Source organism: Heterocephalus glaber, unplaced genomic scaffold (assembly GCF_053883595.1).
Source record: "Heterocephalus glaber isolate CG9 unplaced genomic scaffold, H.glaber_assembly_v1.0 deba00001606, whole genome shotgun sequence".
In the NCBI taxonomy this organism is placed as follows: domain Eukaryota; kingdom Metazoa; phylum Chordata; class Mammalia; order Rodentia; family Bathyergidae; genus Heterocephalus; species Heterocephalus glaber.
Window position 1 is genome coordinate 31848310 of NW_028258377.1, and position 25181 is coordinate 31873490.

The 25181-nt window shown below is 41.6% G+C and overlaps 1 protein-coding gene and 1 long non-coding RNA gene across 7 annotated transcripts; one reads left to right on the forward strand and one right to left on the reverse strand.

Annotated features, from left to right (window-relative positions):
- Positions 1-722: 722 nt before the first annotated feature.
- LOC101701416 (hepatitis A virus cellular receptor 2) lies at positions 723-21140 on the reverse strand. 6 transcript variants are annotated; one of them, XR_015444835.1, is made up of 8 exons: positions 20931-21137; positions 19042-19380; positions 17587-17670; positions 13289-13329; positions 11345-11468; positions 3991-4027; positions 1272-2948; positions 723-1013 (listed from the first exon to the last, which is right to left on the reverse strand). XR_015444835.1 is itself a non-coding variant. In XM_087194920.1 (7 exons), exons 1-7 carry the CDS (start codon positions 20986-20988, stop codon positions 1231-1233), a joined length of 846 nt encoding a protein of 281 aa, XP_087051046.1. In that variant the 5' UTR covers positions 20989-21138; the 3' UTR covers positions 723-1230. The 6 variants fall into 6 exon arrangements, 1 of the variants encoding a protein (XP_087051046.1); XR_015444832.1 differs by having other exon boundaries at positions 11345-11471; positions 20931-21133; XR_015444834.1 differs by lacking the exon at positions 723-1013 and having other exon boundaries at positions 1262-1390; positions 2858-2948; positions 11345-11471; positions 20931-21133.
- LOC147822989 (uncharacterized) lies at positions 11465-17512 on the forward strand. The gene is made up of 3 exons (XR_015444837.1): positions 11465-13535; positions 16677-16738; positions 17335-17512. It is a non-coding gene; the product is annotated as an uncharacterized LOC147822989 (long non-coding RNA).
- Positions 21141-25181: the final 4041 nt, after the last annotated feature.

A 25181-nucleotide genomic window follows, 5' to 3' on the forward strand; every position in this document is an offset into this window, starting at 1 on the left:
CTCCTCCTTTATCTACAAAAGCCCTGTTTCCATTTTATCCTTCCATTCTTTTTCTTTCTTGTTCCCCTTTTCCTTTCCCCCTTTCCCCTCCCTTATTCCCCTTCTCATGTGAATAGTTTCTTCCTATTTCCCAACATCTATTATAAATTTTGGTCCTTATTTATACTTTTGGTTTCTCATACCAGAGAAACCATGTGATATTTACAGATGTGTGTCCGATTTATTTCACTTAAGAGTATGGTCTCAAAAAAAATTAGTCTCAAGGTGCATCCATTTAGCTAGAAATGTCGTGAGGTTATCCTTTCCATGGCAGAATAGTACTCCATTATATAAAAAAACCCACATCTTCTTTATCTATTTGTCAGTTGATGGGCATTTGGGATGTTTCCATGATTTAGCTATTACACACTGTCCTTATATAAACATGGATGTTCATATATTGCTGTGGTATGATGCTTTTAAGTCTTTTGGGAAGATACCAAGAACAGGTATGGCTGGGTCAAATGGAACCTCTAGTTTTAGTTTTTTGAGAAATCTCTACACTGATTTCCACAGTGCTTGCACCAGTCTACACTCCCACTAACATTGGAGAAGGATTTCTTTTTCCCCACAGCCCCACCAGAATTTCTTATTGGTTGACTTCTTGGTAGCAGCCATTCTTTTTGGAGTGAGATGGAACCTCAGTGTTGTTTTAATTTGCATTTCACAAATGACCAGTGATGTTGAACATTTTTTCATATGTTTATTTGCCATTTCTAATTCTTCATCTGAGAAATGTCTGTTCATTTCAGATGCCCATCTTTGCATTGGGTCTTTAAATTTGGGGGGGGGGCTCTGATTTTTTTGAGTTCTTTATATATGCTAGATAGTAGGCCTTTATCTGAATAGCTGGTAAATATATTTTCCTACTCTGTAGATTGTCTCTTCTCTCAGTTGGTGGTTTCTCCTTATTGAAGCACTTCTGAGCTCTAATGCCCACAATCTGCAGTCTCTGGGTTGGGGAGCCATGCTAGCTAGAAAACAGAAGTAATAATATGTCTAAGTTCAGCATAGGTCACAGGTGAATTCCTAAGTGAGCTAATTATCTTCTGAAAATGGAAATACACTTTTAGGAGGCTGAGGGTATAGCCTGCAAAACCAGTCATTTATCGGTTTTGGAAAGGAGAATGCCAAAGTGAACAATGAGGGGGCTGAAACCAACAGCAGGAAAAGGTAACACCCCAGAGGGAGTCAGGCTTGCTGCCCCTTGCTGACCGAGCAGTAATGCTCACTTGGATCCTCCATGGGGTAGACGCTCTCCTTGATGGTGTAGATGTTCTCCTCTGAGCAAATCCCCTCTGCTCCTGCATTTGCTGATCCTGAGGGAGGAAGGTTGGCCAGACTGACGAAGCTGTGAAAACAAAATGCTGAGGTGGAGTTAAGCATTTCTTAAGTGCTATACTGCAGAATAGGGCTAGAAGAACAGACCTTCTGAGAAGGCAGCAACCAAAGGCAGTGAGCCTTGGTGGGACGCTGACTGGGGGAAATCCATAAAGTAATTTGGTGAACGGCTAAGGAAATTTGAACTAATCTTAATTTTCTTAGATATAAAAGCTGCATGTTTTCTCTTAGCAATCACTGGACAAAGAGTCCAGGTGGAGTGTCAAGATGTCTGTGCCTTCCTTAGATATGGTTCAGAAAAAATCATGGTGCATATCGGGAAACAGATAAAGCCAATGTGGCACAGGCGGAGTGAGGAGTCCAGGTGAAGGGTCACTGGGTCTTGTACTGTTATTGTTCTCTTACTGTTACTGCAATTCTTCCATGGCCATGAGCAATTTCAAAAGGAAAAAGAAAAAAAATGAATGGTATAGATCTACTCAGACTTGAGTTTGAATACTGACTTCTTTACCATTCTATGGCTAGGGGAAATGGAGTTATTTTCTATTTTCATTCAAGAAATATTTAGTATGTTACACACTGTTCTATATACCTAGAGGTACAGCAGTGAACAGAACACAAATATCCCATGAAGACTGTATATTAGTAAATTGTGTGTCTCAGCATCCTTATCTATAACATGGGAAAAATGAGAGACCTACCTCACAGATCTACTGTGAGAAATACTCACTCATTCATTCATATACTAATATTGGTTACTCTCAAGTTGGTGGTCCATGCTCCTAATTGCATCTGCTTGGGAGTTTGAGGTAGGAGGATCAAAAGTTTTGGCCCATCCTCAAAATTAAAAAAAAAGAAAGACTTAAAAGGACTGGGGTTGGAGCTCAGTGGTAGAGCTCTTGTCTAACATGTGCAAAGCCATGCGATCAATTCTCTCTCTCTCTCTCTCTATATATATGTATATGCATAATTTATATTATTAATAATATATATAATATGATATTTATATATAATTTATAGGTATACTGTTGTCAATAGAGCAAACAAATTCCTATTTGTATACAGAGTTTAAAAGTTACAGGTAGAGATGAACATAAACTACATAACTTTAAAAATGACAGATGAATGGATAGCTATCAATGTTACCTATGAATATTATCATATTTCCATGTTTCACCTCTGATAATACTGACAGTATAGTTCAGTATTTTATTTAACTTTGACTTTTTTGCTGCACATATTTTGTGTTTGTAATATACCATATTTTACTTAGTTTAAAATGTTTTATATAGGATTGAAGTTTCTTTTTTTCCAAAATATATTGCATTCTCATGTATTAAATTTCAGAAAAATGAAAAATATAGTGATTATTATGTAAGAGCTGCTTATTGGAAATGATTGTATGTGCAGAGGGGGAATGGAGATTAAGCCAAGAGATATAACAGACCTGTATTTCTCAGCCCTGATTGCATATTACCATCATCTGGACAGTCAGGCTCTGTGGCACATGTCTGTAATCCCAGCTACGCAGGAAGCTGAGGCAGGAGGATCACAAGTTCAAAGCTTCCCTGGGAAAATGAGTAGGATTTTATCTCAAAATAAAATTAAAAGAACTGAGGATGTAGCTTGGTGGCAAAACACTTGCTTAGCCACATGTAAAGCCCTAGGTTTAATCTCCAGTACCACACACACACACACACACACACACACACACAGACACACGAATCATCTGGAGAACTTCTAGAAAACTATTTGGTCAGGTCTTAGCCCACAGATTCTGATTCATTTGCTCTGGGTTGGTCCTGCATACTGTGTATAAATGCTCAGATGATCCCAATATTCATTCAGGGCAGAAATTAACTGAGGTAGGCATAAAAACCCTGAGAGTAGATTCTGGTATTCTTTTTTTGTTCACTTTGGTGACCCCAATGTACAGCCCAAACCTGGAAATAGTAGGCAATCAGTTCAAATTCAGTGAACCCCCCAAAAAGCATTAATATAGAGATAAAAATGATTTCTCACTAATAGGGAGATAATTATTATACCTTAAGAACTAAGGAAGGTGGACGCATAGAGAATAAACAGAGAAACATGCTGAATTTTCATTTCACAATTAGGCCGTTTTGGTCTGGATCTAGAACATCCCCTGAGAGCTCATGTGTGCAGAGGTCGGGCTGTTGGAAGGATCATGGGGGAGCCATAGCTGACTCTGTTGTAGGATGCAGAAGAGGGGTCCCTAGGGTGAGATCTGGGCAGGCATCTCCTTCCCGGCTCCCCCATTTGCTCCATTTCCTGGCAGGTGACCTGAGCAGCTTTCCTACACGAGTCAGATCTTTCCTCCTTTAAGTACCTGATGTAGGGTGTTGTGTATCAACAAGGACAAAAGTGACTAAGACACAGGCACAGTGATGGCGAACCTTTTAGACTTTTCAGCGATGCAAACAGCCCTCTGTGGCACATGTGCCACAGGTTTGCCACCACTGACCTAGGCACAAAGGAAGTGTAAGTTTAGTTCCCAAAGCCCAGGTCAGAGCTTCTCAGAGCAAACATCAGAGCCTTATTAGAACAGGGGCCTCTAAGACCTCCTCCTCCTCATCCCATCATTCTTACCTTGCATTCTGTAACTTCCGTTTCCTGTGAGAGTACCCTAGGGAAAAGGGGAAGAAAGGTTAATCAAAGTGCTTTTACAAAATAACCGAGAAATAAAATAGTAATGCTTCCAGTGATGGAAGCAAGAGCTTTGTAGAAAAGTACATCCCAAATTGAATTAAAGCACACTCTCAATATGCATCTTAGTTTATTATATGTCCTATACTTTTTAAAAAGGAATAAATATGTGTTGTTCTTATTTAACAAATACTATGGGGCACCTTCCATGTGTCTGACAGCTTCCTGCCTGGGGACACAAAGGTGAATTGTAAGACCTAACTTCATGAGCCTTACTTTTTACAGAGATTTTTTTTAAAAAGAAGAGAAAAAAGAACTGGGCAAGACGGTGCATGCTTGCAATCCAAGCACTGGAGAGGCTAAGAGGATGCAGAGTTTGAGGCCAAGCTGGGCAACTTAGCAAGACCTTATCGCAAAATAAAATAAAGCTGCAGTACTCCAATAAATAAATAAATGACAGAAATACAAGTGATAAATAGGGTGTAGGTCAGTAGGCAAATGAAATCATTTCAAATTGTGATGTGTCATGAAAGAAACAAATTCCACAATGAAACAGATAATATAGAAGGTGGCCAGGTAATTACTCAGAGACAACCTTTAACCTCATTTCTGAGACCTAGAATAAGTCAGCTATGTCCAGAGCCAGGGGCAGCAGGCCAAGAAGAGAGAAAGCCTGCCAAAGATCTTGACCGTTGCCTGAAACAAACAAACAAACAAACAAAAAGGCTAGAACAAGAGAGTGGCTCCAGTCTAAGAGATAAGCTGGGACCAAACCCTATATCAAGGGTCCCAGCCCATAGCCAGGCATGGTAAACCTTTTAGAGCTTTGAACAATAACAAACAGCCCATTGCAGCACATGTGCCATAGGTTCACCACCACTACTCCAGAACATGGAGCAGTACCAGCCAAGGGCTGCTAGGAACTGGGCCACAGAGCAGGAGCTGAGCAGCAGGCTGGAAGTGAAGCTTCATCTTTAGCCACAGCTGCTCCCCATCACTCAAATTACCACCTGAGCTGTGCCTCTTGTCAGGTCAGTAATGGTATTAGATTCTCACAGCACAAACACTACTGAGTGCTGTGCATGTGCGGGCTGTAGGTTGGAGCTCCTTAGGAGAATCTAACACCTGATGGTCTGAGGTGGAGCTGAGGCACCGATGGTAGCACTGGGAAGCAGTTGCAAATACAGATTAACTTCAGCAGACAAGTTTGACTGCAAAGAGACCATAAGAAATCAATTGCTTACAGATTTACATCAAAACTCTATCAGTAAATAGTGACTGTTAAACTGTGTCTGGTGTCAGGCTTTACAGTGGCAAGTGAGTTGATGTCCCATTGTTCTATTAACTACTTTATCAATATCTCTTTTCCACACTACACACTTGCCTCAGTCACAGTTGTGGTAAGCCCATAGTCAAACCCTAGTCAAAATGAGCAAACAACAAACATCACCAGACAGCTTCTTTGAAAGGGGGGAAAGACCCAATGATGAGACAACAGAAGACTCTAAAACTGCCAAAAAAGAAAATTGCATTTAAGGAAAATACCAAGGACCCTAATTAAATTATGAACATATTACAACAGATGATTCACATACTCCAAGCCTGTTTTGTATAATTTGTGGTGATCAGCTAACCACCAAAGCCATGAAATCTTCAAAACTGCTTCTCCACATAGACACCAAGCATCCTGATTCAGAAGTCATGCCTTTGAAGTTTTTCCAAAGAAAAGAGTGTAAACAGAAACAACGGAAGTGGTTATTGAAGGCCACCAATGCATCCGATGTGTCTGCACTGAGAGCAGCGTTCTCAATGCCACCCACGCGGCTAAAGCTAAGCCTCCACTGCTGGTGCAGAGTTGATCCTGCCTGCTGTGAAGAACACTCCTCATGAAGCCTTAGGAGAAGATTCGGTTCGCAGTGTGGCACATGTTCCTCTTTTGGTCAGCACCATAACTAGATGAATTAATGAAATACCAAGGACATCGAGGCACTGTTGAAGAGGAGTAATGAATCACTCTGGCACGGAGTCAGTTTGGACAAGTTCACTGATGCTGACAACAGGGCAGCAGTGCGTGTTCTGTGTGATCTCCTTTTCAGGCAGATGTGCATGAAGAAATGCTATACACATTTTTGTTCCCAACCAACGCTACAGCTTGTGAAACTATTCAAGTCTTTGAATGATTCCATATCAGGAAAACTGAATTGGTCATTTTATGTCTGTATATGTGCAGCAAAAGCAGCTGCCATGACTCGATGGCTTTCCGCTTTCACTACTGGGTCAAAGAGCTCACTTCTGTGTTAGTCTATACACTGTGTCATCCATCGAGAAATGCTGGCTAGCTTAAACTTAGTATCATTTTTCAGGATGTCATTAGGATCACCAACCACATTAAAGTACAGGCCCTTAACTCACACCTGTTTGTGCAACTCTGTGAGGAGATGGACACAGAGCACACAGGTCTTCTCTTATACACAGGAGTAAGGTGGCTTTCTAAAGGTAGGTGGATCAGTGGCCAGAGTTTTTGAAATACAAGATTTGCCCAGAGATTGCTTTTATAAATCAGCACCATTGGCTGCACGTTTCAGTGACACGGAATGGGTCACATAACATGCTTATTTATGAGATATATCCAACCTGCTCGATAAATTCAATCTGCCACTTGAGGGGAGAACAGCAGCAGATAAAGTGGATGCATTCAAAGCTAAACTGGAACTACTGGGGCAACCTTTGGGTCTTGGGATTTGGGGCATGTTTCAAACATTAGCAAAGATTTTGAAAGAGAATGGGCCAGGAACTTCTTTCTGCCAGCTGGTGCATGATCACCTATTGTAACCTTCAAAAGAGTTGAAGCATTACTTGCCAACCAAAAAATAACCCAAAATTGAGAAGGGATGGATCTGTGAGCCACATGTGAATTAACGAGGTCAGTGGACTTTGTCTGTGGTAGAAGAGCACAAACTGATCGAAATTGGAAATAACAGAAGCCTTAAAAGAAAGTTTGAGACAACTTCAAATCTCCATACATTCTGAATTAAATTCAAAGTGGAATATCCTGAGATTGTCACAAAAGCTCAGACAAGCCTGCTCCCATTTCTAACGCCCTATCTCTGTGAAGCAGGGTTTTCTGTGGTGACAGCAACCAAAACAAGACTGGGGAGCAGACTGGACAAGGGCCACACACAGGTGTCACATTTCCATTTCCTCCCCTTGGGACTATCTAGGTGCAGAGAAACAAGCTTAGGGCTCTCACTGATGGCTCATCGTGGTCAGTTGTATAATTACCTCACTGTATTTTATAATATATAATAATAGAAGGATTGAATAAATTCTTGAACCATCCCAGGTCCCCAAGCCATTAATTGTCCTCCAGGAAACTGGCCCCTGGTGCCAGAAAGGTTGGGGTCGTTGTCCTTTAGGACCTTCGCAGCCATCACTGAGAGTCTGGCTTTTATTCTAAGGACTGAAAGAAATGGAAGGACAGAAATATGATGATTTCAGTTTTAATTTCACTTCAGGTGCTAAGTGGAGAGCAGATTAGAAAGAGGAATAAGGAAATAAGGAGACAAATAAAGATGATGTTGCTTTGGAGAGAGATACGGAATAACGAAGGGATTTTAGATTTATTTTCTTTTATTTGTTTTGAGACAAGGACTCAATATGTAGCTCACACTGGCCTACAGAGCCCAGCTGGCCTCAAACCTGCAGTGACCCTCCTGTCTCAGCTTCCTGAATGCCGGGATTACAGGCGTGGACCACCAAGCCCAGCCAGGTTTTATATGTTCTCGAGAAAGATTGCGGGAATTAAAGTCAGACTGTGAATTAAGAGGAAGGAAAGAGGAGATGCAAGGATGGCTTCTGCAATTCTTGCTTAAGCAGTCAGAGAGCCAGTGCTGAGACCATGAGGGAGATGACCGGAGGGAAAGGTGGGGTTGCAGGAAGGAGGAATGTAGCCTTTCAGACGTGATAAATGTATTGAACATCAAAGACGAGCTCTCACCTGGAAAGTTACCCAAGGCGCCAATGCTTTAAGTGTTGAAGAAATGAATGGAAGACGGCATTGAAGTCCATGAAAGTGTATGCCGTTGTTTAGAGGGTTAGGGGACTGGAAAAGGCCCAGTCCTAAGGAATGTCCAGGCCGACCTAAAGGTCAGGCAGAAGAGGAAACAGCTACAGAACTGAACAGGAATTGCCAGTCAAGTAGGACAATGGGGTATAGAAGCCCAAAGAAAGAAGACTTCTCAGATCGGGGAATAAGGGCTCCTCCAAGTGGGAGAACACGGCAGGAGATCGGCCAGTGAGGACAGTGTCAGTGAGAGGCTGAAAAATGCAGGGCAGAGGGGAGCTTGACTAAAAGTATCTAAATAGAGCAGATGTTTGCAGAATAGAAGCAAGATGGTGTGGGTCAGAGTGCAGAGGGGAGGCGTAGGAACAACTCACTGAGGACTGTGGCTGTGAAGGAGAGCGAGAAATGGGAGTAGCTGGAGAAGAAGGTGTGGATCAATGAAAATAGCAAAAATAGAAAAGGAGAGGCAGATGATTCAGATAAGAAGGATTAAAGGAGAGATGAACTCTGGGCAAAGCCAAGGGGCTTTTGCTGTGTCATCAGTCGGGAGAGAGGCGGAGCTGGTTTGAGTAGCACTGAGGGAGGTCCGGATGTCAGTGACTATAACACAGAATTGTTCCCGTGATCGAGCCAGTTTGCCACTGTGAGATCGTGACTTAAAATCCTACCACCTTGCTCGTAAGATTTTCTCCAGAAACTTTAGGGAAAAATTACCAATCAGGACTTTCTTATTTGTTCTTCTAATTAGCCATGTGTGGGAATTACTTACAGTTGGCCTTTTGTATCCAGCATTATGGGTTCCAGAAGCCCTCACGGATTCCACAATCTTAGAGTGCTCAAGTTCCTCAAGTTCCTTGTGACAAATGCCATTTGCACATAACCTAAGTACATGCTTCTATGTACTTTAAACCACCTCTGAATTACTTGCAATACATAATAAAATGGAAATGCTATATATAAATAATTGTTACATTGTATTTAGGGAATACCAAGGAAAAAAGTCTGTGCAATGTTATCTGCAGTTACTTCTGACCTGAGGTTGTTTGAATGCGTGGATGTGGAGGGTTCATGTATGCGTACAGGAAAAAAATGTCAGATTTTTCCCCTTCCTGATTACCCTTACATAAACTACAATAGGCCCTCACTTTTTAATTCAAAAAAGTAGTCGGTTTTATCGTTGTCCCTGAGTAGCCTTTAGATCTTACATTCATGTGATCCATTCCCAAACTTTACTTCTGTCTCTGGGTAAGCACAGGTAAGTGTGGTTGGTGTGGTTTCTTTCTCTGAACAATCCATTTACCAATAAGAGCAGAAGAGGTAGTGATGCGGAATGATAGATTTCCCTCCAATTTAGGGTAGCTGCTGTAGATAATAGCTACCTTCTTCCCAACAGCCCCCTACTCCCACCAAAAGACTAACTTAATACTTGCTCTCCTCCTAGCAACGAGTGACTTCACAGGCTCCTCCAGTCCCCAGCCACTACCTCACTTAACCCCACCCCAGATCCTGTAAGAAGCGCTCCCCAGCCTGGCCATTTTGCTTTTGTCCCTCCTTTATTCAGAGACAGCCCAGCAGATTGTCCCTACAATAAAGGTTTGTTGTGGCCTGGTCTGGTTTTGGTTTTCAGCTTTTTTACCTGACAGGGAACAGTGGAGCCCCTTTTCAACACCTAGATTCGTCAATTAATTTTGCAAATTTGGGCAAATTATTTAAGCTTTCAGCATCCTGGTTCTCCATTAGACTAATAGTAGTATATACTACGTAGGGTCATTACGAGGATTTAACCTGCTTAAAGTAGTTGGCACCTTCAGGCAACACTTAGGGTGAGCGAGCTACCCTGAATTTTCCCAGACTGCCCCAGTTTTGTCATCAGAAGTCCCATATCTTAGGGACCCTCTTCAATCCTGGTAATCCTGGGATGGTTGGCCACACTACACAGAGTCTATATTTTAAGAAATTCCATGTAGGAAGAAAAAAATGTTGTAATGTATTAAACTCTGAAGCATAAAACCTTGACCTCTTCCCTCAGAGAAGAAAGAATATATCACAATTATGAAAGTATATGAGACTTCTAGGGTGATGAGAATATGTGGATCTTCAGTGTAATGATGGTTTCTCAGTATAATCATCAAATTTGAGTACACTGTAAATATGCTGTATATTGTATGTCAACTATACTTTAAAAACTTGTAATTATTAAGGAATTATACTTTTAAAAAGTTCTTTTTTTAAGAGAAGACAAGTAACACAAAAAACTGTATATGCCAAGTGTCATAACAAAGGGGAAAGAATTCTGTGACCTTGGTCATGATCCATTGTTACACAGGGCCGGGAGGCGGGCCTGAGGCTGCCCCTTGTCTTTTCCCTACTCCCTTTCTCCTCCACAGAGTATTGTAGACCCTGGACGGCACAACACCGGAGACAGTGTTACCTTGTATCCTTCCCTGTTCCCTTCCTGGGCATGCCCAGATCACGAAACAGCCACGCTACGTTCTGCCTAGGCCACGTAGGCCACATAGTACTATTTGCCCCTCCTTCTCTTCCTGTTTGCCGTCTTCTATGAGTAAAGAGCGCCTAGTGCTCCAGGGGGCCATTAGCTCCTGACAAGCTCCCATTTAAGAGTAATCTTGGTCATCGCTTCCCAGCCTTTTGGCTAAGATCGAGTGAAGAGTAATCTTGGTCTTTGTCATCTTTCATCTCCCACCCCTTTCCCCAGCTTCAGACCCTTTGCTGTAGGGGTTGAGGCAACACAGTGGGGTGGTTTTTGTTCAGTGTGTTTTCTAATGAACCTAGGCATATTCATAAATTGGAAAGATGAGTTTTCTCAACCAAGGATATGGAGAACAGGCACTGGAATCAGCATGCCTGGATTTCAATGCTAGCTCTGCCTTTTGTTGATTCTGAAACCCAGGAAAGTGTCTGGCTGTCTCTAAGCTTTACTTTCCTCTACCATAGTATGGGGATAATAATACTACCTGTCTTTTAAGATGGTGATAAAAAAAAAAAAAGATGGTGATGAAAATCAAATGTATGTAGAACATTCAGTGCAGTGCCCGACTGACACAGGGAAACACTGATTATTAGCTAGTGTTAGTGTTAGGGTTTACAGGGACAAATGGGTATTCAGGTAATTCCCTTTAGGTATGATGATAAAGTGATATTTCTATCTAGGTGTGTACTGGTTCCTACAGTAACAGTTCCAGAAGGAGAGAGAAGCCAGAAACAATGACTTACACATGAGAATTAATGCACCAAAAATAAGCACAAGGGCCACACCAGCACAGACTCCTGCTCCGATGTAGACACGTATTCTGGTGGTTGCTCCAGAGTCTGGGACCTCATTAGCCAGGGGGAATGTCTGCTATGAAAACACAAACAGAATCGAGGCTGTGAATGTCCAGGAAAATCAGTCATGTGCTCAACCCACCTTACAGTTGGATTGGACCATGCACTGTGCAGCAGCACAGCATTGCATGGACCGGAAACCTTTCATCTGCCTCCTTCTAGACAAGACTCAAACCACCATAGAAATGGATTCGGTTCATCTTTGGATTTAGCAAAGAAATAAAATCTTTCCTTCTGTGCTGTGGATATAGAAGGAGCTCTTTGTAAAGGGCCTCCTCCCCAATCCTCTCTCCTTAAAATGGACGTAAGAGTTCATTTAGTACCCTTATATTCCTCAAGGCATTTCAGAGTGGTCTACATTTGAGGTCTTGCAGTGAATGCCTACTTTATTCTTTCCTACCTTCTGTTTTTAATTTTGCTCTTGAAGTCATTTGTTTTGGGGCTCTCTTATTAGAGCAACTGTGTGATACTTAACCTTCTCTGTCTGACTTATTTCACTTAGTATTATGGTTGCGAGATCCACCCATTTTCCTACAAATGACTCAGATTTATACTGCTTTATGGCTGAGAACTCCATTATGTATGCATACATTTTCTTTATCCATTCATCTGCTGACGGGCAGGTAGGTTCATTTGGCCCCAAAGTCCTGGTTCTAAATCACTGTCTTTCTATGAAAAGTGATTTAAGAGTCAGAGCTCTGCAGCCAGACAGTCCTGGGTTCAAATCTCCCTTCAATACCAAGAGCTCAGGGATGTAGTAGAGTTATTGGGAAATGATGTGACAAAAAAATATAAAATTCTTAGCACTAGGTGAGATGCATGGTATATACTTGCTCAATGGTGGTGATTATTGCTATTTCTCTAATTAATATGATTTTTTTTTTGTACCAGGATCAAACTTAGTACTTTGTGTTTGCAAGGCAGGTGGCTGAACCACTGAGCTAAATCCCCAGCCCTAATTAATATGAGTTTTGAAATGAGAGCTACCTAAAAAAGCTTTTTAGAATTTCAGTCCCTTGAAAAGCAGTAATAGTAAACACTTTTAAAACAAAGAAGTCAAGGAAGTTAAATCTTCCATTTATTCCTTACATGTTTACACTCTTACTGAACACACAATGCTCCCGCAGGGGCACGAGTCCTGTACGAGAGGCGTTGTGCACAAGGCACGGTGGGCACACGGAGGTACTAACCAGACAGTCCTTGGTCACAGAGAGGGGAGGGGCACACACAAGGTGCTGAGCACCAGTTTTCAGTACACAAGCAGGAGCCAGAGTCAAATGAGTGCAGACTCCTAGATATGACCTCAAGGAGTATTAGTCATTGCTGCAGCTCTGTTGTTCTGCTTTTGCTGTCAGACAATGCGGGACACTAAATCTGTGGTCAAATGAAGTATTACTTCATAGGTAAATGTATAAAGTCTTGGCTTGGAATATCACTCACTGATGTCTTGTCTTATATAAATAAATAAGTGTATACAAACAAATAACTTTTCCCCCTAGGATTGCGATGGAAACAAGGTGTGTCGGGGGACCCCTGTCCTAAAAAGACAAGAGTCTTTTAGTGATGCACAGTTGTGCTCAGTTGTGAGACTCAGGAAAGGAACAAGACCCAGAGCCTTCTGTTTGGTTTCCAGCATGCGCCAGGCCCTCTGCACTCCCACGCCCATTCCACTCCTGCAGCAGCCCGTGGGGCAGTCCTGTCATCATCTCCCAGCCCAAGACAGCAAGGGAGGTTAAGGCTCTTCCCCAAGGAAGGGTGGGCATGGAGGAAATCTGGGGCCAAGCTTTCTTTACTCTGAGTTGAGCGTGATGTTAGGGCACAAAACATACTTACTGTTTGATTTTTGTCACGCAGTGTCCTCAGGGTCTGTGTTTCTACCACACACACACACACACACACACACACACACACAGATACAAATGGAGGGAAAATGGACAATGGTTTAGAATTATTTTTTTACAATCTGAGTTAAAGAAAAAATAAAGTTTTCTGTAATTCTATTTAAAACTAATTCTCCATACTCTTCCCAATAATAGGAAGATCAACAAAATTCACTGAATGCTTATGAATCAACTTCAAGGTATCTACATTTTTCACCTAGATAATGATTCCCTCCTACCTATACTTTATGACCTAGAGACTTCTGCCAGTAAGACTTATGTTAAAAAAGTAGTTTGTTTTGTCTTCGGGATTTCAAAGACTGCTACAATAATCGAGTAACATGGTTAACACAGCCCTTGTATTCTAACCAGACTTTGAAAGACAACAAAAATTAATTGTCTTGGAAAAGTTTGCTATTTACTCAGTAAGAGGAAGACAGGGTATTTGGTTGCCTTCAAAGAAAATAATACTACAGCTACAATTCACCAGACATTGCGCCAAACTCTATTAAAGAAGGAACTATCTCATCTGTCATCCAAAATCACTGTCTTGAAGTGGGACTAGTGTTCCCCTAGACAGATGAAGACACAGAATTCAGCAAGTGACTTACACACGGTCACACGGGTTAGTGAGCAATAGAAATGGCCTCCAACTCGGGTCCACATGGCCCTGAACACACATTCTTACCCAGTCAAACTGAGCAACCTTCCCCTGGCACTGCCACCACTGTGAGGCGGGCACAGTGCTTGGCTGCTGGCTCACCAGCTTTCCCTGTGTTTATTTGTTTACTTCTTCACCTGCTTATTTAGCCAATGAGTATGGACTGCTCTACACCAGGTACATAGGGCAGAGCAGCGACCAAGATGCCCGCAGGCCCCGATCTCACGAACACGGCGTTGTGAACACAACCACCGTAGATCCCTTCCATCAGGAAGACCAAGCTGGCCGGCTCGTGTTTATGGCTGAGTCACACACTTTGAAACTCCTTAAATGTCACGGTCACCTTGTGGGAGCCTTAAAGTCTACACCTTGTAAGGTGCAGAAAAGGTTTACTGGCTAACAGTTTAATAGACTATGGTATAAATATTATCAAGTGGCAGGCTCAGCCTAGAATAATTTAAGAAAAAAAAGGGAAAGACATTATGTTTCACTTAGCTTTTATTACCTAAGCAGGAATTTAAGTATAAAAACCACAGTGGTGGAACTACTAAGTAAACATGAATCATAACCACGTGCAGGGTTTTCAAATGAAAATTCATTTTCCACTTCCCTATAATTATTACACTCTAAATGTTGAGACTGACGTTTTTCCTTTTTTTGTTTTTTTTTTAAATTTTTGTGCACTGAGGATTGAACTCAGGGCTTTTAAACTGAGCTATATGCTCAGCCTCATTTATTTATTTATTTATTCATTCATTCATTCATTCATTTCCGACATGGTCTTGCTAAGTTCCTCAGGCTGGGCTCAGACTTGGAATCTTACTGTTTTAGTCTTCCAGAGTGCTGGGATCACAGGTGTGTTTCATGAAACCCAACTGACTCTTTAACTTTTTTTTTTTTGTACCAGGGGTCAAACCCAGGACCTTGGTTTTGTGAGGCAGGCAGCAGCACCACTGAACTAAATCCCCAGCTCCTCTTTAACTTTATTTTGCTATGAAAATGATCAGTAAAATGAACACTGCTGCATTATCATAGCTTTCCTCACAAAGATTTTGCCATCGGCCAACATGGGTAGAACAGCTAGATGAAGTTGCAGTCTTATTCCTGGAAAACACAATGTGGCTGGGGTGGAGGTAGCAGTGGGGTGGAGTGAGATAGTCTTAAAAGTATATAAGTGCATGTATATATGCACATGATCCAGAAGACATCATGGTTAGTGCTATTACACACAATTTAATGCTGATGACAATAGATAGGTACCATTATTTCTCCCATTCTTCAGATGAAGAAATTAAGTCTTAGAGAGGTACTTTAAACATGATCACAAAGCAACTAATTGAGAAAGGTGGATTCAAACTAGGTCCCACCTCCTTAAGGAAGGAGAGATATTGCATTTGTTCTATATTCACTGTGGGTTAAGGAAGTTCCGCAGCTCTTGGAACTCATTATTTAAAGCTCTACTCCATTTTACATCAAATGTATTAAATGCAACTGCATTCACATTAAACAGAAGGTATGTATAACTGCATAAGAGTTAACTCAACAATGATTGGCATATATATTATAGACAAGCCATCTATTATACATTAATTTCACTTTTTTAAAAAAAAATTATTTTATTTTTGGTACTGGGGATCGAACTCGGGTCCTTGCGCTTGCAAGGCAGGCGCCAGAACCACTGAGCTAAATCCTTGACACAGTTTCACTTTTTAATTTACTGTACTACTTGAAGCCCTTATCTTATTTGTTTGTTTAAGTATTTTCTCAGACAGGCTCTTAAAATGCTCAGAGGTATACCAATATTCTCTGATGTAAGAAATGGCCCCATTTTTCCTGCTCTAGGAAGAACTAAGCAATAATCAAACACTAAATGGAAGGAGACTTCTGTTCATGGCACAGGCAAGAACAAAGGAATGAAAGTCTTGAGCAAAGGTCTTGTGGGGAAGTGAACTCCCATCCACTGTCTGCCCGCATGTGTGGCGTTCGGTAAATGCCAACTCAGCGGTGCTGCTGTGAAGGGCACTGAAGCACAGGATGCAGGAGTGGGATGAAGTGTGCCCCCAAGTCCCATCTATGTCTGTGCTGATGAGTTCTGTAACATGACGCAATGGCACACTATAGCGTCTGGTATGACTTGATTAACCTACATGGGGGCAATCATCTGTTCCCACCACATTGAATTTCCTCACCACTCACATGAGAAATGTTAGCTACCAATTGCTAGAGGACCGAAACCTTAGAGAGCTGAAGCTAATAACTGTAGTGTTAGCAACTAATATGTGAGTGACCTATTGGACAAAGTGCCATGCTGATCACTTTCTATACATCATTATGTTTAATTTTTACAACTTATGAAACAGGCACTGGAATTGCTCTCATCCTACAGATGAAAAATCTGAGATTCAGAAAGCTGGAACAACTTTACTGAGTTCTCGAAGCTAGAAAGAACTGATTTCCAAACCTATTCTACCTGTCACTGAAGTACTTGACCATAATCTGATTCTGCCTTCTGATCTTACTGACAAAATTAATGACAATAGCTAACCTACAGTAAGTACATACTATGATCAGACCCTGAGCTACGCATTTGGGTATACTTTCTTATTTAAATTTGATAAGGTTTGATTATGAGATTGATAACATTGTGTGGTGGGACTTACCTGTTTTTATTTCATTTCAGAGAAAGAAGAGCTCTATAGAATTTCAGAGAGATGCTAGGATTCTGACCCAAAAAAACAAAATGTAAGATTAACTTCCTGGATTGATGTGACTCTTTCCGTCCTGTCTTCTCTTCTGGGGCATGCTGGGAAAGTCCTCAATGAATTACATGAAGAATTTAGCTGGAATCTGAGAAAGCTGGTGGGCTATATTTCAGCTGAAAGAAATTTCCAATCACCTAATCCAACCCATTAGTCCCTGAACATGGACTTGGGTTAATTCTTGCAGAAACATCACTGGTGCATGTTACTCAGAATAACGAGCACAAAGTGATGAGTTTCTCATCAGACCAAAATTACCTAATATTTAAGTAAAATACAAGGATCATTTCTTATTAAACTCCTAAAGTTTAAAATTTAGGCAGATAAGGCTGAGGATTTAGCTCAGTGGTTCCACCACCTGCAAGTGCAAGGTCCCAAGTTCAATCCCCAGTACCAAAAAAAAAAAAAATGTAGGCAGAATAAAGTCTAAAATACTGTCTTTTAACAATGACAGCAACATCAAACTTTTTTCATGTTTTATTTGGCAAAATGCATAGCTCGCCAAAATTCTTTCTGGGGAAGGGGATGGGAAATTTTACTGGGCCACGAAACTCAAAAGTCTCTAAACTTACTTTTTAGAAGAGGAAGCTGAGATGAGAGAAGTGAAAGACCTTGGTCCAGGGCTCATGGCTAGCTTGTGGCTAACCCAGAACCCTAACCCAGGCTGCCAGCACAAGTGTGTCTCCACCTTCCTCATCCTGAACACCATTTTTGGTATGCAGCGGCTCCTCATTCCTCTACTCTTACACTGTTCTATCCACCTTTTCCACATTCTGCACCCTCTGAATTCAGACACCAACCAAAGGCTCCCGCCTGTGCCCCGTGAGTTACCTGAGCCACGTCCTCTGGTGGTGAGCATCCTTGGAAGGGCTGCAGTCCCCTCTCTCTGTGCCGTCGGAGCAGGAGTGACCTTGGCTAATGCCAGAAACCAACATTAAGGATGAGGCTTCTTTGAGAACAAGGAAGTTCTTGCAGGGAATCAAAGGGGCAGCAGGAAAAATGTGAAACACAATAAATGAAGAGAGAAACATCCTCAGCTTCCAAACTTACCGTACTGACACCTTCAGTGAGGATCTAGTCAACTCTGCAAATTCAGTTACCATTGTTACAACCTAATTAACAACAGAACTAACAGCCATTCATGTGGCTACACTGAAAGGTTCCCATGAAATATTATCTCATGAATGTCTTCCATTGACCTATGGTAGGAATCATATTTTACAGAAGAGGAGGTCACAGAGTTTAAATAATTTGTTCTTGATCACACAATTGGTAAGATGTCAGGAGCAATGCTACATAATTTTAGGGAAAAATCATTTGGTTAGCCTAGTTCTCCTGTCTACAGCCCAGCTATGGAATTCTGAGACATAACTGCATTTGGGCCTCCGGTCACAACTGAGACCTCAATGATCCGGTGATGCTGTCTGTGATTCTCCAGGACAAGAAACATCCTGGGAGCTGAGAACATCCTGGGAGGAACAAACATCTACTCAGTTCCTCATTGTTCTTGTACTGTTACCATCATGTTTACACGGATGTACTGAACTCTCTGCAAGTCATTTGTTAACATTTATTTCTCCCGATGTACTGAGTACTGAATAAAAGGTGCGGTAAGCTGGGGACTTTCGTCTTTGCTGCCCAGAGCAGCACTGATCAGACCCAAAGCTCAGCTTCTTCTCAGTCTCATTTTTCTACCTTTCCTGTAATTCGCCGTGTGCTGTCATGGCTTGCAGGAGACTAGGACTTAACTGCAGAGGTTCTAGTAACGTCCCCTTTCCCTGTTCCCTACAGTAAGAGGCAGAGTTGGATTTGAATTTGGCCCCCATCTGGCAACAAAGAACATTCCCTGTGACTCTTGAAACATTCAAGAATACACACACTCCTCCAACACACGTGCACTGCCCGGTGACTCACCGTCCTGGCTGTACCTGGAGTAAACTTTGTAAAAAGCTGATGCTCAGACTCTATCTTCAGAGATGCTGATGTCTCTGCTGTGTGGGTAGTGACTGAGCATATGTAGTTGTTCAGAAAAAAAGAAAAGGAAAAAAAACCTTTCCAGGCAATTCTAGAAAGCCTCTGGTCTACGCCTTTCTTCCTATTCTGTCGATTCTATTGAGTTCCAAAACATATGGAGGGTATTATACATCACTAGGCATTACGGGTAGGTCTCTGGGGCCCTGTAATTAGGGATACACTTAGGGAGGGCAGACGTGGAAAGATCAGTGTGTCTCTTATGATCTACAGGTGAGTCTTAAGCACAAAGAAGACATTCAAAGGTCTACTCACATGGTGTGATAACCAGCTCGACGTTGAATTTGCCGTCATTCATCAGGCCAGGGAATTGGACCCGGCAGCAGTAGGTTCCGCTGTCACCTAGAGTCACATGCGTTATGGTCAGGGACACATCTCCTTTGTGGAAATCTCTCTGTAGCTGGTATCTTCCAGATGTCGTATATGTCACATCCCTTTCATCAGTTCTGAGCAGCACATTGGGACAGTTAAACATGGGACAGGCACCCTTGCCCCAGCACACAGGCACAAGAGCCCCTGAGGAGTCAGGCTGGTAGGTGCAGGGCAGCTGGGCATTCTGGCCCAACTCCACTGTGTACGCCACTTCCAAAGACCCTGGAGAGGGAAAGAGCGTGACACCTGAAGTCAGCACATTTCAGAAGACTGCAAGGATACTTTACAGCATAAGGATGAAACCACTGCTGCTGTCCTGCTTGAAGGATGAGTAGCTATGTCAGTGACTCTCAGATGGAAGAGGCATCAAAACCACCAGGAGGCCCTGCCTCACATGAATTGTGAGGTTTGGCCTCTAGAGTTTCTAGCTCAGCTAGTCAGGGGTGCAGCCGTAAACCTTGTGTTTCTAACAATTCCCAGGGTGAGAGTCCCACCTCCTCACTCTGAGAACCACCGTCCTCAGAGAGAGCTGTGGACTAGTTCTGTAAACATCAGAGGACACAGCTGACAGAAACTAGAAGTAAGGAAAGGTCATTGTCAACAAGGAACATTTTACACACACCATCAAAGGATGGCTATGCTAACATAAATCACCCTCTCCCTCTCTCCCTCTCTCTCTCTCTGTCTCTCACTCTCTCTCTGTCTTCCTCTCTCTCACTCAACCATCAGGAGGAAGTTGGATATGGTGGTACATGCCTATAGTCCCTGTACTCTAGGAACTTGAGGTAAAAGAATTGCAGGTTTGAGCCCAGCATGAGCAACTAGCAACTTAGTGTTTGGGGGTTTCTGTGTGTGTTGTTTGCTTTCTTGTGCGTTGTTTGTTTTTTAGAGACAAGGTCTTGTTATATAGCTCAGGTTGGCCTTGAACTCACCATGCAGTCCAGGCTGCCCTTGAACTCCAGGTATCCTCCTGCCTTGGCCTCCTGAGTGGTGGGCTCATAGGCATTTGCCGCCACACCCAACAATTTAGTGAGTTTACAAGACCCGGTTTCCAAATTTAAAAAGCTCAGGATATAGCTCACTGAGAATGCCCTGTGTTCCATTCTGAGAACCAAGATAGAAAGACAGAGAGTGAGAGAAAAAGACACACACACAGAGACAGAGACAGAGGAAAGATAAAGACAGAGAGATACAGAGACAGAGATGGAGAAATGAAAAGAAATGCACTAGAGACAAAATGAATAAAAACCTAAAACCCTTGGCCAAAGAAGAAGCTTGCATATGTGAAACCACTTCCAAGTTGTGTTGAAGTTTAAAATACTCCTTCATCATATGTGTACATACACACAGATCTTCCCGGTAAACATTCAAACAGTAAAGATGGCATATGAAAAGCACAACTTCCTCTCCGAATCTCTCCGTTTCCGAGCTCCCCTTCCTAGAATCCATATATTAGGAAATGTCTAAGCAGTCCTTCTCCCTTACAATCCCCGCACGTGCACACTTCTGTCTAGTATCTGGTGAGTGCACTGTTCTGTCCCTTGATGTTTTTCATAGCATGATAACTTACAGGCTTTCTGTATCAGCTTGTTCAGTCAGGCTCACTGTATCACGGATATACCACATATATCTACCTACTCCCCACTGATGGTCACTTAGGTGCCTTCCAAACTTGTGCAAACAACACTGCAATGACCATCTCTGTATTGGTCTCTTGTGCTCCCTACCACACCATTCTCCAACTTCAAATGTCCATGCCCACTTGCACTTACTTGTCAGCAGTAGTAGCAACAGCAACAAGACACACTCCAAAGAAAGATGTGAAAACATGGGTTCTTCAGATGGAAGCTCAAAGGATGACTGCACAAGCAGTTTTAACTCTCCGGTTGAACTGGGTACTTCTCCAAGTATCTACATCACCACAGTCACAGGAGTGGTGGCCACACCCACTGAGCCCCAGCCAGCACAGTGTGCTGTCCAACCACCAGTGATTTCTATATTAAGGCTGCTAAGTCTACACTCACATCAAAGGAAGCCTCAATCTTTGTCATGCGCCACCACACATATCCGGTAACATTCTGATGTGTAACCTGTTACATCAACAAAGAGGAAGCAATACTACAGGACAAGAAAAGTGTTCGTCATGGCGAGTAGAGAGAACCCTTTAATATCTCAGATGAAACAGGTCTGAAATGGACCATGTGCTTGTCTGGCTGGTTATAAGGGAACATAAAACTCAAACATATTCTTCAGGCATCCATTCAGTCCAGTCCATCCTGCCCAGTATTCATGGAGCATCTCCTTTGAGGCTGGGTCCAGACCAGTTGCTGGAGAACAGAATAATGAATGGTGCAGTCTTTAGCCTCACATTAAGGATCATTTCCACTCCAATCACAGCCCTAATTCTTACCCTTGTTCTACCCCAGGTTAGGCTGTGTCCTATAACCTTGTGAGATCTCAGTTTTCTCATTTGCAAAATTTACAAAAGGAGGAAACTGTGTTAGTTAATATATGCACAGCTCCGTGTTCTAATGTTCTGACTTTGATCTTCACACTTTCAATCTCTCCCATTTAGGAAAGGTGCGTTCCTTCCTGCAATGCTTCTTTTCTCCTACGTTGGGAAGAATGGAAAATTCCATATTCAATTTTCTGTTTCATCTCATATACAAGGTATCTCCTCTCTCCTCACCTCAGGGGGTTTGTGCAGGAATTGTCACCAAATGTTGAGTTCTAGCCACACCATCCATTATTGAGCTAACATGTCAGACCCAAATACCCTGGGTCCTGGGAATGTAACTGTTATCAGGATACTTTAAAAACCAAAGCTTCTCTGCAAAAGGGAAGTGAGCTCAGCTCACCAACTAAGTAGTTTTTGGGGAAAAAAATGGGCTTCCTCTTTGTTTTGTCTTCCTGAGTTTCCTTGTCATCTTTATGCCATTAAATGCACCTAAAATAAATATCCAACTCATTCGAAGTATGTACTTCCATAGCGTCAGAGATCGGTAGTTACCCAAGAGATCATAGTTAATTTTTTCATTTTACAGACAAGGAAAATGAAACTCAGGTAGACCCATTTCTCTGAAGGCACATGTTTGGCAGTTCAGAATAAGAATACAAGTTTCCTAAACTCCAGACATTTCCCACTGTAAACTATGTTGCATGAATCTGTTTGTGGTGTCTGCTTGCACAACTAGTAACCCAGCAAATGTTCATTTTCAAGTGTAAGGTGGAGTGGATTAAACATGGATCAGGAGTCGTATTTCCTACCAGCATGACTTGGATATGTCTCTTAAAAGCATCAGCCTGCAGTTATTTTGCTTTGCTTTCTTTCTTATTACTGTTTTCTGCCTAACTTGAGAATTGTTGCTGAGACAAGCTTTATAAAACATCAGTAATGTATCAGTTTATTAAAATCTACACATGAAGAACCTTAGAGATCTACTGTAACCCTTTCTTCTCTGTGTTAGGCCCTGTTGCTGAAATTCTTAATCCCTGTTTAACGTTTTAGACTTAAATGTTTTTTCAGACTTGTAAACTGAGGCTAAGAGATAGGTTAAATCACTTGCACGTGGTAACACGGATAATAAAAGAAATTTGAACAGAATAGTGAATGGCTCAATACGAAACTTCATTACAACCATTCTGAGAAAAAAAGGAACATATTAACATCTTATTTGAAAACAAAACTCTCAAATGAGTGGGCTTCTATCCAGAAATCAAGGAGAAATAATAATAGCACTCTATCTTCTGAGTGGGTATATTTTAAAACTCATCTTACATGTGTTGATTCATTAGTGAATTCATAGACACCAAGACTCATGTGTCTCTCCTTCCAAAACAAAATCAGTTCTGAAATGAGTCAATTCAACATACAATCTTTGGCAGTCTTAGAATTTTAAAGCTGACATCTGCAAGCCGGTAGACACTTTCTTTTTCATGGGTAGCCTGGGCTTATGCTGCCCTCTCTGGGTCATGGGTGGTGTGGTCTTCTGAAATCCAAAAAAATTAAGATGTGCTAGGTACATGTACCAAGTTGCCTCGATAAAGGTAATTGTAAAGAACTGCAAATATGTACTAAGAAGAATTTTTAAATTAAAAAACAAAAGATAGAAAGTGGATCCAAAAAATTGCAATCTGAATATTTTAGAGTTAGGAGGGATTCAAAAGTGCTTCCTCCAATTCAATTCTTTCTTTCATCAAGAGAGAGGGGCTGGGATCTAGAAAGGTGTTTTGCTCCAGTTTTCACCATAGTGAGTGACAAAGGAAGTGCCCGGAACCTAGATTTGCTGGCTTCCACTCAGAGCTCAATTTGCTGACCTTGCCTAGCAGTGCTAGCACAGATACGGAATTTCCAAACTCCTTTTGAAAGCGAAGACACGGATTTATTGAATTCTCATACTTTCTTTAAATTCTGGAGGCTTCTACATGTTTTAATACATGGAGTGAACACACAGAGCACAGCTCGCTTAAATGAATAAATCCACAGGGGAGAACATTCATGAGACAGAAGTTCCTTAGCTCCCAGGGCAAACTTGGGCGAGGTCCATTCATTTAACCATGAAAGAGAAGATCCAGGCATGGTGGTGCACGCCTAGCAACACATGAGAGGCTGAGGCAGGAGCATCACAAGTTTGAGGCTGGCCTGAACTGTAGAGTGAAACTCATCTCAGAGAATAAAGGAAGAGAACAGACAGCAAATTGTGTTGAACATGAACTGGTTTACAAAGCATGGTGGGATACCAGCACGTTTCACATAAATAAGGCAGAGAGAGGAAACACCTCACAATGATTCAAGGCACCTAGGCCATTCCTTTGCCTCGACCTTTCCCTGCCCTGAGATGCCCAGGAACAATCTCATCATCCAGAATTTTTGCCTCTCACACACCAGTATGCAAGGGTCTTCATTCTCCACCACCGGACACCTCTCTGAGGGCAGCGGGTAGCATCCTGCTCTGCCCCCCACCAGTGTAGAATTCAATCTTATTATTGTACTGATTAGTATTTTTCTGATTCTAGAGTTGCACACTTTTCCTTGTGCTGTACTGGCTATTTATCATCTCTTACGTCTACATTTTAATTGAGTTGTCTATTAATGAGCTCTAAGAATTCTTTATATATTCTGGTCATAGGTTATATGCATTGTAAATATGGTCTATTTAAGGACTACTTTTCATTTTAATGATGTCATTTAAAGTTCTAAATTTTGATGGAATCTCAGTTATCATTTTTTTTCTTTTATACATCATGTTTTTTGTATCCTAGGTAGTTCTTGCCTACCCTGAATTCATAAATATTTTCCATTATAATTTCTTCTTAAAGTTTTATACTTTTAGGCTTTCTTATTTAGGATCATAGATCCCTTCAAGTTATTTTCATGTATGGAAATAAAGGGTTGAGGTTAATTTTTTATATACAGATACCAGGTGTTCTAGTGCCATTTGCTGAAAACACTATCTCTTCCTCGGCTCTTGAATCGAGTTTATATTCTATAAAATGCTAATGTTAAATAATCTTTCAAACCTCAGTGGACCATATATGTGTGGTTCTATTTCTAGATTCTCTGTTTTATTTAAATGATCTATATGTCTTTCCTTACACCAACACTGCTTTGATTACTGTAGCTTTAGAAGAAGTCTTAAAATTAGGTACTAAACATCTTCCAACACTGTTTTTATTTTTGTTTTTAACTTTTCTAGGTCCTTTGTACTCCTACATAACTTTTAAATTACAATATCCAATTCTTCATTTATAGCAAGTATACACAGACCTGCATTTTTATATATACCTTGTGTTTTCTAATCCTGCTAAATTCAAATACAAGTTCTAGGGGCTCCTAGAGATTTCTTAGTATTTTCTCTGTAGATGATCATTTCATCTACATAGAAAGATTTTGCTTCTACCTTGCCAATCCTATCCTAATTGTGTCATTTTATTGCCAGACTGTTTTGGTGGGGCGTAGGTTTCAAAGTTTAATGGACAGATGAAGAGTAAGCATATCTGCCCTTGTTCCCCACTTTAAGGAG